The sequence below is a fragment of the Oncorhynchus mykiss genome, chromosome 25 (assembly GCF_013265735.2).
Source record: "Oncorhynchus mykiss isolate Arlee chromosome 25, USDA_OmykA_1.1, whole genome shotgun sequence".
Taxonomy (NCBI): domain Eukaryota; kingdom Metazoa; phylum Chordata; class Actinopteri; order Salmoniformes; family Salmonidae; genus Oncorhynchus; species Oncorhynchus mykiss.
In genome coordinates this window covers 23,281,636-23,300,208 of record NC_048589.1, presented here as the reverse complement: position 1 = coordinate 23,300,208, position 18,573 = coordinate 23,281,636, and the positions used below count along the sequence as shown (strand labels likewise).

The following is an 18,573-nucleotide window of genomic DNA, read 5'->3' as shown; positions in this document are numbered from 1 at the left end:
CCAATCAATGACTTTGGGCCTGACCTTAACAGCATCACTGAGCACAGTCAGCCTCTGGCACTTTTTAAACGGCTCTGCTTTTATGGGCTGAGAATGTCAGCACTCAGCAAGGGCCATTTAAAGGTGTTGGGCCTCTGGATTTAGGTGAATCTTGGCACTTTCCTGAACCATTTCAGATGTTTGCGCAGAAAACAAACTTGTGCCTTATTTTCCCCCACATACTAGGTTTTGATTTGAAAGTCAATCAATCATTGGACAACCAAGCGCTCAAGGACTGGAGTTGTCCACTGCCAGTGCTTAAAGTCATTGGTAAATAAGTAGGCTCCTGCTTACCTAAGCATGGCTCCTGACTCTCCAATTCTAAGACTACAGTTACTACTCTGTAAACTTACAGCTAAACATAATATAATTCAGAGAGCATAACGACCTCTGGTGTGTGAATGTCTTAAGGCAGATCCAAGTGAACAGTGAGAACATCTCTAGTTGCTAATTTTAGGCTGTTTAAAGGTCTATTTAGAAGCTATTCAAGGTGGAATAGAATGAAATGTTCACTGAGTCAGCAGCAGCACCACTCTACCCATCCGACCTACCTACCTGGGCTAGCCTTTAAACTGTGGTGTTTATCTTCCTTCACATTTAACAAAAAGGCAATCATAGAGGTCAGATGAAGCTACACACACACACAAAGGTCCTCCGCTCTGTCATTTACATTCTCTGCCTGACATCTGGAGATGCCTCAATTCCACAGTGAGGAGGCGGAGATGTGGGGTGTTTTACAATGCCTAGGGGCAGTACAGTCTGTAGGGCCAGGGCCAGCATGACAGATGGCCGGATGGCCAGCCCCTCGGAGGAAGGTGGGGTAAGGTGACTACTGATGACATCATAGAGATATGCATATGTCAAAAGCGGGAAGATTAGGATAAAAACATTCTAGTATGTATTTTAATCTCTGCAGGCCTATTGCACTTTGTCAGGAAGTCTCACAAAGCTCCTTTGTGATTTCAAATGTAAAACCAGGCTGATTGTGTTTCTCAAGAGCTGCAGTAGTGTCTCCTAGGCTTGGTGAGATGCTGCATCATAGTCTGTGACACATGTCATATGAGCGATTCGTGACTGGACATGATCCGTCTCCGTGGACTGGGGAGGAAAAGGAGATGCTCTGTCTGTAGCTCCCAGCCTGAGTGGAGATGACAGCTGCCGTTTACCACGGAGGAGCAGGAAGTCCTGTGCCTCAGGCTGTTACTTTCTCTCACTCACACACACACACACATAGGGTTTTAACTCGCTGTGCGTGCATCAGGGCTAAAACCTGTTTATTGATTTAGCATGGTGGAAACGAGGGGGCACAAACACAGGATTATGTCATAAGGACTGTCAAGGCACCATGATAACATATCTGAATGCTGTTTGATGTATGTGGTAGGGTTGGAACAGATAATGAAGTGGGCTGTAATGCTTGGTGGGTCCCTGTCCCAAGGTTAGTGCTAGAGATGTGCTCAACATGGTGAACCAGCCTGCCCATGTCAGTTGGAGAATATTACACTTTATTTATTTCCTCTGCTCTGTTTGGTTGTCTTCAGCACAGAGCTGCCATGTAGTCTGCTTAACTTTACCACTGGGCTGGTTTTGAATGATGATGAGACTTGTCATGTTCTCAGGTTAAGGGAAAGCCTTGTGTTTGGAACAGCGGTGTTGTTGGGGACCTCAAGGGAGTCTTGATGTTTAGGTAATAGTGATCCACCGTGAACAGCACCATGCCACAAGCTGATTCATCCTGACGATCACAAACTCTGGAGAGTGTTTTCTGGGCATAGCGCGGAGAAGGGAGGAGGACGCAGGTTCGAAGCACTGTTGCTCCCTTCTAATTTGCTGGACCATACTTTTTTTCTTTCTCCCCTGTCTTTTTCTCTCTCTGAAATATAGGCTCAAGGAGCTCAGCGACTCTCAATCTCTCTCTCTCTCACTCACACACAAAAGTGAAGCTCTGCGGTATAGCATCTAATCTCTGACATCACATCAGAATTGGGTGTTATTAGCTTCTGGACAGCCCCCACAGTTGATGATCTGACAGTGGTCTACCCTTCATTCCTCCCCTCCGTGGTGGATTTGGAGTGTGTTCTAGAGTGCTCCAGGGGGAGGGGGATCTACTGGTAAAGAAGTGTTCATTGGGAAAGGAAAGGCCTAAGGAATCCTGGGGCTCGTGGCATTGATACGCAGGGTGTGCTGTGCAAGAGTGTGTGAACAAAAACTGTAGAAGCCCATCTCCCACCATGATGTCATTTTTAAGAGGGTTTTATTAAAGGAGAATATAATGTAAACTGCACTGCCTTTTATCCTGCTGTTCTTAACTGACTCACCAAGTTAAATTAAAAAAATTCCCCTCACACTTCACTGAAAGGAAGTTTTGAGAGGGCTGGGCCAGACCTATTGGGACCTACTGAACACGACTGACTGGATTGCAACTTCTGTAATATTGCAGGTGTGTGTGTGGCGTGTCCTGAGCACCTGTCTCTCTTTAATTATCTGGGAAGCCTGTCTGGATGTGTGTGGCACGGCTTTGAAGTGTGCTTCTGTGGTGAGTGTGTTAACCTAGGGAAGCATGGCTCTCTGAACACGTCAAACAGAGAGGTGACAGAAGTTAAACGGCTCCCATAAACCTGTCACATGTTGCCCCTTAAGACGCGATTCTCTTCCCTTTGACTGAGACTGTCTGTGTGTAGGCAGGCGAAGGAGTCTCACTTTATTAGAAAATGGCTAATCAAGGAGATTCATCTGTGTGTGAAAGATGTTGTATTCATTTTTTTCTTGCCGAAGTCAAACCCTCAATCATTTTGTCTCTGTTATCAAAGGTAATCAGACTTTTCCTTTGTGAGAACGTTTTTCTTCCCAGTCCATCATTGAAGTGTTGAGTTCCCTGGGATTTGAGAACACTCCTGTCTTGTCTCGGCATAAAGGTGGCTGTTTCTTCTCAGACAACCTGAACAATCACCAGAGGAAGGAGGGTAAAAATGGAAATGAGGCTTAGGAATCCATTGTCTCGCATCAAAATGTAAATTGACGTTTCAGCAACTCCATGAAAATAAAGCGTACCACAATCTTGAAAGCGTATTGTAATTGAAAAGCCAATCTGTACAGGCAGATCTGCTTAAATCAGGCTTAAACCTATTACTTATTGTTTGTTTTTTTAAATTTGTGGTGCTTATTATTTACTGAAACTCCAGGCACAATTGTTTTTGCAGAAACACACTGGATGAATTTCGTAAAGTGTTATCTGCTGTGGAATTGATATCTTTCTCCCAGAGTGGGTTGGCGTACCTGAGAACCTACAATACTTAACATTTATAATAATAATGTTGAATTTATTTTTCAGATGAGGATGCTGAAAATGGAGAGCTGGACTTGAGTGGTATTGATGATGATGAGATTGAGCTGGTATGTACTGTATTTTAATTTAAGTTGCACCTAATATTGAACCATCTATTCATTCTGACTTTACAGGATTGCCAGCAAATAAAGCCTGGAAATGCATAACTAAGGTCATTTATGTACCCTTCTCTGCAGTATCTCCTGAATGACAAAGAGGTGAAAATCAAGACTGAGCTTTGGCTGAAACAGAATGAAGACTACTTGAAAGAGCAGAAAGGTACAGCCACACCCAGGGGGTCTCTGTATTGCAAAATTCATGTGCTTAGTAATAGACGTCATTTGAACTGTACATTACCTTTTAATGTGGCAGGAATACAACTAGTCATGATATTTTTCTGTCAAATAAATCACGTCAAAGTAGGCTACCTGTGCTTGTTCGCCCACTCAAATAATTCCAGCATCCAAACTGCATGTACAGCCTACTCACTCTATTTGATTAATGGAAATAAACATCTGTTACAAAACACCAACATGTGTGCCTAATGACCTTCAGCGATTGCCATTGATTAGGCATAAATTAATTGATGTGTCTTGCTGACAAATTGAGCCTTTCTTGTAGCCTGAAATTTCGGGACAGTTGAAATGGGGCTTAAACTGTCCCGGGAAAAACGGGACCATCTCCCTAACACACACGGTCAACTTTCTAGACTAGGCTACAATGTGTATTACCATAAACTTTAAATAGGCCTTACCGGTAGCCAGTGTGTAGTAGTAAAAAAATATATAGGTCGTAAACGGTGAAAAAAGTAATGCTCCCGGTAATTTCAATGCATTTTTCTGAAAAAAGGTGGGTAAACGGCATTTACTTGAGTTTACCCTCGCTAGGCCTACACTACTGCCAGTAGCCTACCCTCTCAGTCAAGGCAATTTTAAACTCATGAACACACGCTGATTAGGAAGCATTCAATATAATACATGAGTTGAATATTTTTTTTTTTTTACATAGCACTACCTTTTCTTACATCAATGACATGACAGTTATTTGTCATTATTAAGCATTTAACAATTGAATTAGAACCATGAACTTAAACCCTGTACAAATCATGGATCTTGGAGATCTTGGAAAATGCGCTGTAAGTGTAACTGTCAACGTAACTTTTCATTATGTAAAATTGATGGCCACCATTGTTCCTGTACCCAAGAATGCAAAGGTAACTGAACTAAATTACTATTTCCCCATAGCATTCACTTCTATCATCATGAAGTGCTTTGAGAGACTAGTCAATGGTCATATTACCTCCAACTTACCTGTCACCCTAGACCCACTTCAATTTGCTTACCACCCCAATAGGTCCACATACGATGCAATCGCCATCACACTGCACACTGCCCTATCCCATCTGGACAGGAGGAATACCTATGCAAGAATGCTGTTAATTGACTATAGCTTAGCATTCAACACCATAGTACCCTCCAAGCTCATCATTAAGCTCTGGGCCCTGGTTCTGAACTCCGCTCTGTGCAACTGAGTCGTGGACTTCCTGAAGGGCCACCCCCAGGTGGTGAAGGTAGGAAACAACATCTCCACTTTGCTGATCCTCATCACTGGGGCCCCACAAAGGTGCGTGCTCAGCCCCCTCCTGTAATTCCTGTTCACCCATGACTGCATGGCCATTCACACCTCCAACTCACTTATCAAGTTTACACACGAGACAGTAGTAGGCTTGATTACCAACAACGACGAGACAGCCTACATGAGGAGGTGAGGGCTCTGGGAGTGTGGTGTCAGGAAAATAACCTCAATCAACGGCAACAAAACAAAGGACATGATCGTGGACTTCAGGAAACACCAGAGGGAGAACCCCCTATCCACATCAATAGGACAGCAGTGGAGAAGGTGGAACGTTTTTTTTTACGTTTCTCTGCGTACATATCATTGACAAACTGAAATGGTCCAGCCACACAGTGTGGTGAAGGCACAACAACGCCTCTTCAACCTCAGCAGGCTGAAGAATTTTGTCCTGTCAGCTAAAACCCTCAAACTTTTACAGATGCACAATTGAGAGTATCCTGTCGGGCTGTATCACCGCCTGGTACGGCAACTGCACCGCCTACAACCGCAGGGCTCTCCAGAGGGTGGTGCGGTCTACGCAACGCATCACTGGGGGCAAACTACTTGCCCTCCAGGACACCTACAGCACCCAATATCACAGGAAGGCCAAAAAGATCATCAAGGACAACAACCACCCGAGCTACCGCCTGTTCACCCTGCTATCATCCAGAAGGAGAGGTCAGTACAGGTGCATCAAAGCTGGGACCGAGAGACTGAAAAACAGCTTCTATCTCAGGGCCATCAGACTGTTAAATGGCATCACTAGCACAGAGAGGCTGCTGCCTACACACAGACTTGAAATCATTGGCCACTTTAATAAATGGAACACTCGTCACTTTAATGTTTACATATCTTGAATTACTCATCTCACATGTACAGTTGAAGTTGGAAATTTACATAGACTTAGGTTGGAGTCATTAACTTGTTTTTCAACCACTCCACACATTTCTTGTTAACAAACTATAGTTTTGGCAAGTCGGTTAGGACATCTACTTTGAATGACACAAGTAATTTTTCCAACAATTGTTTACAGACAGATTATTTCACTTATAATTCACTGTATCACAATTCCAGTGGGTCAGAAGTTTACATACAGGCTGTTTAAAGGCACAGTCAACTTAGTGTAACATTCCAGAAAAAGATGTCATGGCTTTTGATGCTTCTGATAAGCTAATTGACATCATTTGAGTCAATTTGAGGTGTACCTGTGGATGTATTTCAAGGCCTACCTTTAAACTCAGTGCCTCTTTGCTTGACATCATGGGAAAATCAAAAGAAGTCAGCCAAGACCTCAGAAAATAATTGTAGACCTACACAAGTCTGGTTCATCCTTGGTTGCAATTTCCAAACGCCTGAAGGTACCACGTTCATCTGTACAAGCAATTGTACGCAAGTATAAACACCATGGGACCACGCAGCCGTCATACCGCTCAGGAAGGAGCTGTTCTCTGTCTCCTAGAAGATGAATGTACTTTGCGAAAAGTGCAAATCAATCCGAGAACAACAGCAAAGGACCTTGTGAAGATGCTGGAGGAAACGGGTACAAAATTGTCTATATCAACAGTAAAACGAGTCCTATATCAACATAACCTGAAAGACCACTCAGCAAGGAAGAAGCCACTGCTCCAAAACCACCATAAAAAAGCCAGACTACGGTTTGAAACTGCACATGGGGACAAAGATCGTACTTTTTGGAGAAATGTTCTCTGGTCTGATGAAACAAGAATAGAACTGTTTGGCCGTAATGACCATCGTTATGTTTGGAGGAAAAAGGGGCAGGCTTGCAAGCCCAAGAACACAACTGTGAAGCATGGGGTTGGCAGCATCATATTGTGGGGGTCCTTTGCTGCAGGAGGGACTGGTGCACTTTATGTGGTGAAAATTACATGGATATATTGAAGCAACATCTGCCCACATCATTGGTGGGCAGAACTGAAAAAGCGTGTGCGAGCAAGGAGGCCTACAAACCTGACTCAGTTACACCAGCTCTGTCAGGAGGAATGGGCCAAAATTCACCCAACTTATTGTGGGAAGAATGTGGAAGGCTACCCGACGTGTTTGACTCAAGTTAAACAATTTAAAGGCAATGCTACCAAATACTAATTGAGTGTATGTAAACTTCTGACCCACTGGGAATGTGATGAAAGAAATAAAAGCTGAAATAAATCATTCTAATATTATTCTGACATTTCACATTCTTAAAATAAAGTGGTGAACCTAACTGACCTAAGACAGGGAATTATTACTAGGATTAAATGTCAGGAATTGTGAAACTGAGTTTAAATGTATTTGGCTAAAGTGTATGTAACTGTATATACTGTATTCTATGCTATCTACTGTATCTTAGTCTATGCCGCTCTGACATTGCTCATCCATATATTTATATTTTCTTGATTTCATTAATTTACTTAGATGTGTATTAGGTATTTGTTGTGAAATTGTTTTATATATTACTTGTTAGATATTGCTGCACTGTCGGAACTAGAAGCACGCCCGCAATAACATCTGCTAAACACGTGTATGTGACCAATAAGATTGGATTTGTTTCGCCGTGGAAACAGTTCCCATGGGCACACAAATCCCAGACAATGTAATCTTATGTCATTGCAAAATCAAATGCTTCTAACCGAAACTATCGGCATAGTATCATTAACGTATACTTATTGGATGCACATTGGTGTCTAGCTCTAGGCTAGTGATATTGTCGACCGTCAGCTGATCCAGGAAAGAAAACAAATATTGATAGACAATAATAAAGCAAAATAAATGGCCTACTTCTGGCCCGGATGGTACGGAGAACATCAGTATCTGTACGCACCTGAAAAACAAAGCAGTGTGCGCTCTGAACAGCTGACTGACAAAAGCAAACGATAAATTAAATGCATTGGAATAAAGGCTATTTTAATCACAAACGCATGGTGAAAATGAGGAAGTGCAAAGAAAAATCTATGCATGAAGGAGCTCAGCTGAGGTCAAAATTCAGCACTACTGAGTAGACAGTGCCACCACATAGAAATAAATCATGACAGGTGGGGATGTTAATTTCATTGGAAGCTTTTATTTTCATATTTACCACTGCATTTTAAACAACTAGAAGAATGGTTAAATTAGCATTTATTTAGAGAGCCCCTGTGGCCACAACACACCAGGCACATATTGTAATAAACTGTTTTGTATTGACTCTTTACAAATAACTATATTTACAATTGAATTCCCCCAATCCATTTATACTTTCAGAAAAGGAAGAGCGGATAGCAAAAGAGAAGGAGCTGGGGATTTACAAGGACAAGAAGGTAAATCCTGACAATCTAAAGCAGCGATTCTCAACTGGTGGGTTGCAACCCAAATTTGGGTCTTGGGAGGTTTTGAATGTGTTGCGAGTGTCTGAATAATACAAATAAACACTTAATTTTTTTGTCAAAATAAACCAGTCTGAACTTAAACTACTAAAATCAGGTAGAAAGTGTGTATAAATGATAATGAACCTATTTTGTTTTTTAATGTATTTTTTATTTTTTTTCAATCAGTTCTCAATTTAGAATTATTAGCAGTGACTTTAGTGGATTAGGTTAAAAAAAATCTCACACCAGTGAGTTTAACATTCTTCATCAAGAATATGGGCGAAGTGGAATTATTGGCAATGGAAAAAGGTGGGACTGTTGTTCCTTTGTCATATAATTGGTGCATTTACTGTCAATATAGCATTAAACATTTTCCAGATTGCATTTTGGCAACAACAAAAAATCGTGACAGGATTATTGGATCGCGATAGACAACCTGGTTCAATTTGGGTCCCGAGACTAAACCAGTTGAGAACCACTGGTATAAAGAAGCAGTGATCTTGGGGTGGCCTGGATATATGCTAAGCTGTGGTGTGTCAATGTGTGTGCATGTTTTCCACTCTAGTGGGTTCATCATTTCACGTCAGTATTTGGCAAGGCCCAGCCTCCTTGTTAGGTCCAACATCTGCTCTCTGGTTTTCACTAGCTGGATTAACTGCAGCGCAATAGATACCTAATGAGGTGTGGAATCTTTGACAGCACTGATCCAACCACCTTATGCCATGTTGTCCAAATTCACAATCAGCCCCCTCCCATAATACTGCCGCATAGCTAGAGCATCCCTTTGTTGTGCAAAGTATAGTTACAAATGTACATTAAGCTAAAGCACTAATTTGCATAAGTAATTGCATTTGACTGGACACTGAGTGATTTGAAACCCCACTATGTGCCCTGTAGCCCAAGACCTCCAAGAAGCGGGCTCCGATCCATGCCAGCACAGCCGACGAGGCCATAGAGAAGATGCTGGAGCAGAAGAAGATCTCCACTAAGATCAACTACGATATCCTGAAGGAGCTGAATGTCAAGCCATGCGCCAGTCCAGCCCGCCAGACAGCAGAGTCTCCGAAAGGAGCCACCCCTGGAGCCCAGAGGCTGACTGGACGATACCGCAAACCCAACAATGTCCCTCTGAGCCTGGGCACACCACTCAGCAGCCTGGGCAAGAGGTGGGTGAATCAGAACCACAGGGTGACTCAGTCTATCTAATAATACCACTGCTGTTCACTGTCATATATTGTTCAATATATTCAGTATTGGCTGATTAAGCTTCAAGACTGACTGATGGCAGCAGTGTTGAATAAATGGGAGATGAATGGAAATGTGAGTGATGCAACAGTATTTTTGTCCTTCTCTGAGCCTCCTGTCTGTCACTAGGGGCAACATGCCCACTTCCCAGCCTGTTGAAGCGATGTTGCTGCTCTTCTCAATAATGATGAGGCTGCACTTTTCCTCTAGCCTGGAATAATCACCAGCGACAACCAGACAGATGCTCGCGTTCCTTTTTTTAGTTTTTCTGGAAGGCTGTGGACTCACTCAGACCGCCACTCACTCCCATGTGCTTCCCTGAGATTTACCTTTTCTTTCTGCCAGGATTTGCTTGATCTCATTCTCTCTTTCTTTCCCGCTTTCTCAACACACACATTCAGTATGTTATGATCCACTGTGAGGCTTTCTTCTGAAGTTAATCAGTTTCTTCAGTTTTGAGTTTTGACTTTTCTGTTTGCTTGGTATTACTGAAATTGGTTTCCCAACTTTCCATTAAAAAAAACCTCCTCAAAAACACTCAATAAATCTCATTTGTGTGGAACCGTCTTGCAGGTGTACAAGTCTTAAACCCAGCTCAGCCTAGACCCAGCTCAGCCTAGACCCAGCTCAGCCTAGACCCAGCTCAGCCTAGAGCCAGCCTTTTAGTGACATCCAGGAGAGCCCCCCCCCCCCCTCTTCTTAGTGCAGTAAGTGTTACTGGAGTCATCTGGTTGCAGCTCCTCCCTTCATCCTACCCTCTCAACCCATTTTTATGAGCTGAAATAAAAGATTGCAGAAATATTCCATACACACAAAAAGCTTATTTCTCAAAGTTGTGCACAAATTTGTTTACATCCCTGTTAGTGAGCATTTTTCCCTTGTCAAGAGCTGTTTCCAGAGAATTTCATCTTTATTTCTCTACCATAAACCACCTCCATTGTCATTTTTGAGAATTTGTCAGTACGTCCAACCGGCCTCACAACCGCAGATCACATGTAACCACACCAGCCCAGGACCTCCACATCTTGCTACTTCACCTGCGGGATGATCTGAGACCAGCAACCTGATTCGTATTTCTGTCTGTAATAACGCCCTTTTGTGGGGGAAAACTCATTCTGATTGACTGGGCCTGGCTCCTCAGTGGGTGGGCCTTTATGAACTGTAACTCAGTAGAAGTGTTGAAATATAGTATGTTGCGTTTTATATTTTTGTTCAGTATAGTTGCACCAGTCAGAGTAGCCTAGCACTTCTTTAGAAAGCTGACGTTTACTGTAGTTTACACACTCAAGACATCTCCAGTTACGTGTTTTTTTCTGCTGTTGAAGAGGGCTTCATGGATGAACCTTTCCCCCCTTTAAGAATTACAATTTTCCCTCCAACTGTCCACCCGTACATTTAAAAAAAAAAATGCATTCATGTCAGTAAATGATTCATGTACATTATGGTTATTGAATCATTCATTGTACACTTTCAACACTTGTTTTTCCTGAATGGAACAGTGCTTTTGCTAGCAGGTAGCTTTTAAGACTGAGAAAAATTGGAACTTTGCACTTTAGTTCTGCTTGCTCAACAAAAATAGTTTTAACCACAGGACGGGATCACACCATGGTTTATCCAAACAGTTACTTTTTCTATATCACTATGTTGATAATTTGGCATCTTTGCTGTACCTCAGAAATTGTAACATTCAAATGAAAACATAACTTGCCCATTGACTGCAGAAAGAGTCCTTTCACTGGTTGTTTGACGAGTACACCCTTACTGGGGCTCTGAAAAGGTTGCTGTATGGTTATTTAAAAGGCGAGTCAGGGAGAACTATTAAAGTGGAGGAGAGCGGTGGCTGACAGTAAGTCCATTGTGCTGCCTGCTTCCAGACCTTACTGACTGCTACACTGAAGCATTGTACTCCTTCTCACCTTCCTCCAACCACTGCTCTGCTCCCCCACACTCCACTCCACTTAAAGGTTCTTCCCTGTAGGAACCGGCCCGTTCCTGCACAGTCTCAAGCCTGCTTTATACAGGGTCTCCCATCCTCGGTCATGGCCAGCCTGGCCTCCAGGGAAGGCCTCTGAGCTCCCCCTTTCCCCAGCCCTTCACCCGGTCACAGGCCTGTACTTTACAGGACTCCCACCCGACAGTCCTTCAATCCCTCTATCCCTCTCCCTCCTATTCCTCCACGCCTCTCCAGCCAGCTGCCAAACAGGGCCTCCCTGTTCCCTTCATTCCGACTGGAGGATGGAAAAGCACTCTTCCAGAAATAGCCCAGATAATTGCCCTCCAGTGCTTTTTTTTCTTCCCTCTTCTCCCTCCTTAATCTGTTCCCATTCAAAGCTGTTTTTCTTTCTTCTCTCTTTTTAAAGCCCTTTTCCCCATTCAACTTTTTGGGGAGGAATACTTGACTGCATATTTCACCAAGGGGAGGGGGTTGTATGGTTTCGGTCTGTGTTGGGTTTCAGAAGTGTAAATCGAACCCTAAAGTTCTAGTGGAAGCTCTGATCCACAGTCTGGTCTAATGGACAGGGTTGTGGCAAGAGTTTTTGACCATCAATTTTCTCTCTGCTGCCTGTGAAGAATTAACAACTTTCTCTGCATTTCTATTCAGCCTCTCAGAGCAGGTGTCATCAGCAGAGTAGGGACATCAGATCATCCCCACATGGACCAATATGTTTCACACTTTATTTTCAGTCCATTTTTAAGAATTGTTTTTCTACTAATAGTAGCAGCTCTATTGGGAGAGTATAATCTCCCTCTGGTTTCCAGCCCTTCCCTGGCCTCTCTCTGATCTCCCCCACTGCCCTGCAACCCCTGACTGACTGTGACCACTAAGTATTTCCATGGGATTTCTCTTGATTTGCTTCTCACAGGAACCAACTCTTTGGGTGCCACTGCCAGGCAGTCTCCACCCGTTACAATGCTACAGATCAGAGGGCATCCCATCCTACGTGAGGCATACGTTGGGCTGGACAGGAGGACAATAGACTGCTGGGAAACTGCATATTTTTCTCTGTTGGACATCCAGCTCCGCTAGCAGTAGCTTTCTCTCTTCTAGATTTTCAAACAGTTGTCTACAGCCAAACCTTTGTTCTACTAATGCTTTACCACAACTAATGGGCCAATGAAGGTTGGACATTTTCGGACTAGAGCTCCAAAGTGGGCCGTTTGGACTCCATCCCACAGTATATCCATCTACAGCCCAAGAAGCACCACGGGAACCGTTGAGATGGGCAGAGTTTATATTAGTCGTAGTTCATTGTTCCACAGCCTGAACCAGTCAAATAGTCGCTCTTGAGTAGTAACGCATGGACTGACGGATGCACTGAGTGCCTTTCTCACTATACACTGTTTTATACTCACCACTCATGTATTAGCACCTGCCTTGGTGACAAAGGGAGTCATCTTGTATCAAAGCACTCAGACAATTATTCTTTCAGTTCTGTGAGCCCAGGGGCATACTAAACAGTGAAAGTGTCTGAACCAGAGTGGTCTGTCTGGAGATCCCAGAGGAGAAGGACTGACTGTTGGCACCAGCCAAATCCTTTTCTCACTACTGCTGGTTTCTCACCCTCTGCCAGTGTGAAGTGCTCATCATCACATAGTGACAGAATCAAATGTTATTTGTCACATGCGCCGAATACAACCGGTGTAGACCTTATCGTGAAATGCTTACTTACAAACCCTTAACCAACAATGGAATGTTAAGAAGTAAAAAAAGGACAATAAAATAACAATAACAAGGCTATTTACAGGTGGTACCGGTCCTGAGTCAATGTGCGGGAGTACAGGTTAGTCAAGGTAATTGAGGAAATATGTACATGTAGGTAGGGGTAAATTGACTATGCATAGATAAACGGCGAGTAGCAGCAGTATATATATTTTTTAAAGGTGGTGGGGTAGAAGCTGTTCAGAAGCCTTTTGGACCTAGACTTGGCACTCCGGTACCGCTTGCTGTGCGGTAGCTGAGAGAACAGTCTATGACTGGGGTGGCTGGAGTCTTTGTTTGGGAATGCAGCCCAAAGCGTGTGGTAAACTCCATCTAAGGCTAAATACCGGCACAAGACCGATAGTCGACAAGTACCGTAAGGGAAAGTTGAAAACAACTTTGACACCACCTGGTATAGAGGTCCTGGATGGCAGGAAGCATGGGCCGTACACAAACATCTCAGATTATACATTCATATGTAGGGTAAATGCTTTCTTTGTTTCTCATTCACTGTAATCATCTCCCCATTAAATTTGTTATATTACTGATGTAACCTTAACATTATCCTCAAGGGTTCCATCTCTTTTAGTCTCGCTCCTCTCACTCTTGGCTTTAACGATTTTCTTCTAATTATATAGTTGCCATCCCCCAGCTCTAACCAGTTGCCAGCCACTGGCTAGACGCTCTCCGTCAATCGCCTTTTCAGCTCCGGCTTAGTCTCATTGGCAGTAAGCTGATTTAGAAATGTGTTAAGCCCAGCAGAGACTAATAGTCTAACAGAGAGAGAGTCGGAGATGGACAGCAGTGGTGGGGGAAAGACTGAGGCAGTAAGAGAGGGAGTGAAAGTGGGAGAGTGTTGGAGTCTCCCCAAGTGTCTCCTGTCTGACCTTTTTAGAGAGGTGGAGGGGGGCGTCACGCCAATAGAGGAGTGCTTCATATGTCCCATTGTCTTTGGAGAGGTGATTTATACATGTCACATCTCCTCTGTCCAAGGAGCCACTCCCCACTGCTGATATCAATGTTCAGAGGGAAAGGGCTCCCTAGGAGGCTGTCGTTATTGGCAGCCGGCTCAATTTCGAACAGCAGTTTGACCTCTGAACTTTAAGACAAGATCTGTCCCCTTGCAGGAGGAGGAGCTAGGATCTAGGATAGTGCCTGCATATTTTGGGTTAATGAGGCTTAAAGTGATCACTGCTTAATCAGAATGAAGCTTTTCTATTTGGGATGTAGAATAACTACAGACGGTTACTATGGAAATATTGACACACTGGGGACCAACAAGTCGATAAGTAGTTTGTCTTTGGATGTAAGCTTTTATGGAACATCTGTAGCCTTAGATTTTAGCCAGACAGATGTATTTTTCTGTGAGGTTTAGAAGCCACGGCTAATGTTGATGTCCTCTGGGCTTTCTCAAAGGCTATGTATAGTTTGTCACTGTGACATCTGACAGTATGGAGGAGGTGTGTGGTGGTGGTGTGGTACAGCTCCCTAATGAAAGAGCAGTGTTACTGTGTGTCTCCCCAAAATGAGCTGAGCTGTGTCCATGCTTACTCCAGTCCAAGGTGTGAGCTCATGGGGGATGAGGTGTGAGAGGGGACATGCCATGGGAGGAAGGATGGAGCGGGTCTGGTCTGTGCAGGCATCTCTGTCACTCCTGTCACACCTACACCACCCCTGCCCTCATTAGAGAGGAGACGTCAGACATGTTTTCTTCTGTGAGGGGGAAGTAGATTTTTAGAACATGTTCACTGTTCTAGCTGAGGTGGTGTCGCAATAATGAGTAGTGTTGTCACGATACCAGAATTTTGACTTAGATACCAGGTTGTGTATCATGATACTCAATAACAAAACAATCCCACGGCGAAAAAAAACACATATTAGCCAAAGTCACAGAATGGCTCTTGATCCAGACAGTGAGACTCAGCTACTGCTCTGTTCAATCGTTGGGCATCATTTGAGTTCAGTATTATTACATTATAATTGTTTTACCTCAAACATTTTCAGAGACAAACATGTATGCATTAATTAATCAATTATACAATCAATTTGACTTTGGTAAAAACAATCTATCTACATCTGAATGGTAATCTCTATTGATAAACTGGGTAAATCTAGATGAGCCAAGGCCTATTCACAATACAGGTTGATGTATATTCAACAGTGTGCATGCATTGAGTTATTGAGCTTGTTTGGCTGATTTCATGGGATGGGGCTACATATGACAATTTGTTTCCCTTATATTTGGGACTTGCAGTGCATTCGGAAAGTATTCAGACCCCTTGATTTTTCCACATTTTGTTATGTTACAGCCTTATTCTAAAATTGATTACATTTATTTTTCCTCATCGATCTGCACACAATACCCCATAATGACACATTTTTGCAAATTCATAAAAAAATGTAACTGAAATATCACTTACAGTACCAGTCAAAAGTTTGGACACCTACTCATTCAAAGATTTTTCTTTATTTTTAGTATTTTCTACATTGTAGAATAATATTGAAGACGTAAAAATATGAACTAACACATATGGAATCATGTAGTCACCAAAAAAGTGTCGATGACAGCTTTGCACATTCTTGGAATTCTCTCAACCAGCTTCACCTGGAATGCTTTTCCAAAAGTCTTGAAGGAGTTCCCACATATGCTGAGCACTTGTTGGCTGCTTTTCCTTCACTCTGTGGTCCAAATCATCCCAAACCATTTCAATTGGGTTGAGGTCAGGTGATTGTGGTGGCCAGGTCATCTGATGCAGCACTCCATCACCCGCCTTCTTGCTCAAATAGCCCTTACACAGCCTGGAAGTGTTTTGGGTCATTGTCCTGTTGAAAAACAAATGATAGTCCCACTAAGCGCAAACCAGATGGGATGGCGTATTGCTGCAGAATGCTGTGGTAGCCATGCTGGTTAAGTGTGCCTTGAATTCTAAATAAATCACTGACAGTGTCACCAGCAAAGCACCATCACATGCTTTACGGTGGGAACCACACATGCGGAGATCATCCGTTCGTCTACTCTGTCTCACAAAGACAAGGCGGTTGGAATAAAAAATCTCAAATTTGGACTCTGTCTAATCTCTTTTGCTTGTGTTTCTTGGCCCAAGCAAGTCTTCTTCTCATTGGTGTCCTTTAGTAGTGGTTTCTTTGCAGCAATTTAACCATGAAGGCCTGATTCACGCAGTCTCCTCTGAACAGCTGATGTTGAGATGTGTCTGTTACTTGAAGTCTGTAGCATTTATTTGGGCTCCAATTTCTGAGGCGGCTAACTCTAATGAACTTATCCTCTGCAGCAGAGGTAACTCTGGGTTTTCCTTTCCTGTTGTGGTCCTTTATGAGAGCCAGTTTCATCATAGCGCTTGATGTTGTTTGCGACTGCATTTGAAGAAACTTTCAAAGTTCTTGACATTTTCCGGATTGACTGACCTTAATGTCTTAAAGTAATGATGGACTGTCGTTTCTCTTCACTTATTTGAGCTGTTCTTGCCATAGTATGGACAGCCCTATTTGGTAAAAGGGCATCTTCTGTATACCACCCCTACCTTGTCACAACACAACTGATTGGCTCAAATGCATTAAGAAGGAAGGAAATTAACTTTAAACAAGGCTCACCTCTTAATTGAAATGCATTCCAGGTGACTACCTCATGAAGCTGGTTGAGAGAATGCCAAGAGCGTGCAAAGCTGTCAAAATATATTTAGGTTTGTTTAACCCTTTTTGTTGTTGGTTACTACATGATTCCATATGTTATTTAATAGGTTTGATGTCTCCACTGTATTCTACAATGTATAAAATTGTAAAAAATAAAGAACAACCTTGGAATGAGTTGGTGGGTCTGAACTTTTGACGGATACTGTAAGTATTCAGACCCTTTACTCAGTACTTTGTTGAAGCACCTTTTGGCAGTGATTACAGCCTTGATTCTTCTTGGGTATGATGCTACAAGCTTGGCACACCTGTATTTGGGGTGTTTCTCATGTTCTTCTCTGCAGATCCTCTCAAGCTCTGTCAGATTGGATGGGGAGCGTTGCTGCAAAGCTATTTTCAGGTCTCTCCAGAAATGTTATGGCGAGTTCAAGTACGGGCTCGTCGAGGACATTCAGCGACTTGTCCCAAAGCCACTCATGCGTTGTCTTGGCTGTGTGCTTAGGGTCATTGGGCAGGTAGCCTGTTGGTTAGAGCATTGGACTAGTAACCAAAAATGTTTCTAGATCGAATCCCCGAGCTGACAAGGTAAGAATCTGTTGTTCTGCCCCTGAACAAGGCAGTTAACCCATTGTTCCTAGGCCGTCATTGTAAATAAGAATTTGTTCTTAACTGACTTGCCTAGTTAAATAAAATGTTAAATTGTCCTGTTGGAAGGTAAGCCTTTGCCCCAGTCTAAGGTCCTGTGTGCATCTGGAGCAGATTTTCATCTCTTTGTACTTTGCTCCGTTCATCTTTCCCTCGATCCTGACTAGTCTCCCAGTCCCTGCCGCTGAAAAACACCCCACAGCATGCTGCCACCAACATGCTTCACCGTAGGGATGGTGCCAGGTTTCCTCCAGACCTGATGCTTGGCATTCATGCCAAAGAGTCCAATTATGGTTTCATCAGACCAGAGAATCTTGTTTCTCATGGCCTGAGATTCCTTTAGGTTCCTTTTGTCTAACTCCCAAGTGGGCTGTTGTGCAATTCACTGAGGAGTGGCTTCCGTCTGGCCTCTCTGCCATAAATGCCTGATTGGTGGAGTGCTGCAGAGGTAGGAGAAACTTCCAGAAGAACAACTATCTCCACGGGAACTCTGGAGCTCTGTTAGAGTGACCATCGGGCTCTTGGTCACCTCCCTGACCAAGGCCCTTCTCCTCCGATTGCTTAGTTTGGCCAGGTGGCCAGCTCTAGGAAGAGTCATGGTGCTTCCAAACTTCTTCCATTGAAGAATAATGGAGGCCACTGTATTCTTGGGGGACATTCAATGCTGCAGAAATTGTGTGGTAGCCTTCCCAAGATCTGTTCCTCGACACAATTCTGTCTCGGAGCTCTACGGACAATTCCTATGACCTCATTGCTTGTTTTTCGCTCTGACATCCACTGCCAACTGTGAGACCTAATATATCATGTCCAATCAATTGAATTGTAGTGTAGTGCTGAGGCATGTAGTTAACACGGTCTGCAGATAGACCCTACTTGTTTGAGACAATAAATTATCTTTGGGAGAAATGTGAGTGGCCAATAAAGTGAATTAATAAAGTTTTGGTGGCAATTATCTTTAAAATCAGCATGTTATGGTTGGCATATTATCACAAACAAAGTACTAGGGAGGTGAACTGATG

At 43.2% G+C, this 18,573-nt stretch overlaps 1 protein-coding gene across 2 annotated transcripts in view; it reads left to right on the top strand.

Moving 5' to 3' along the window:
- Nucleotides 1–18,573, top strand: part of brf1a (BRF1 RNA polymerase III transcription initiation factor subunit a) — a 64,348-nt gene that overhangs the window by 31,683 nt on the left and 14,092 nt on the right. For both annotated transcript variants that reach the window (XM_036962240.1, XM_021584989.2), the window contains exons 13-16: nt 3,371–3,432; nt 3,562–3,643; nt 8,216–8,271; nt 9,217–9,485. In XM_036962240.1, coding sequence (XP_036818135.1) covers nt 3,371–3,432; nt 3,562–3,643; nt 8,216–8,271; nt 9,217–9,485 — 469 coding nt within the window. The remainder of the gene's footprint in view (nt 1–3,370; nt 3,433–3,561; nt 3,644–8,215; nt 8,272–9,216; nt 9,486–18,573) is intronic.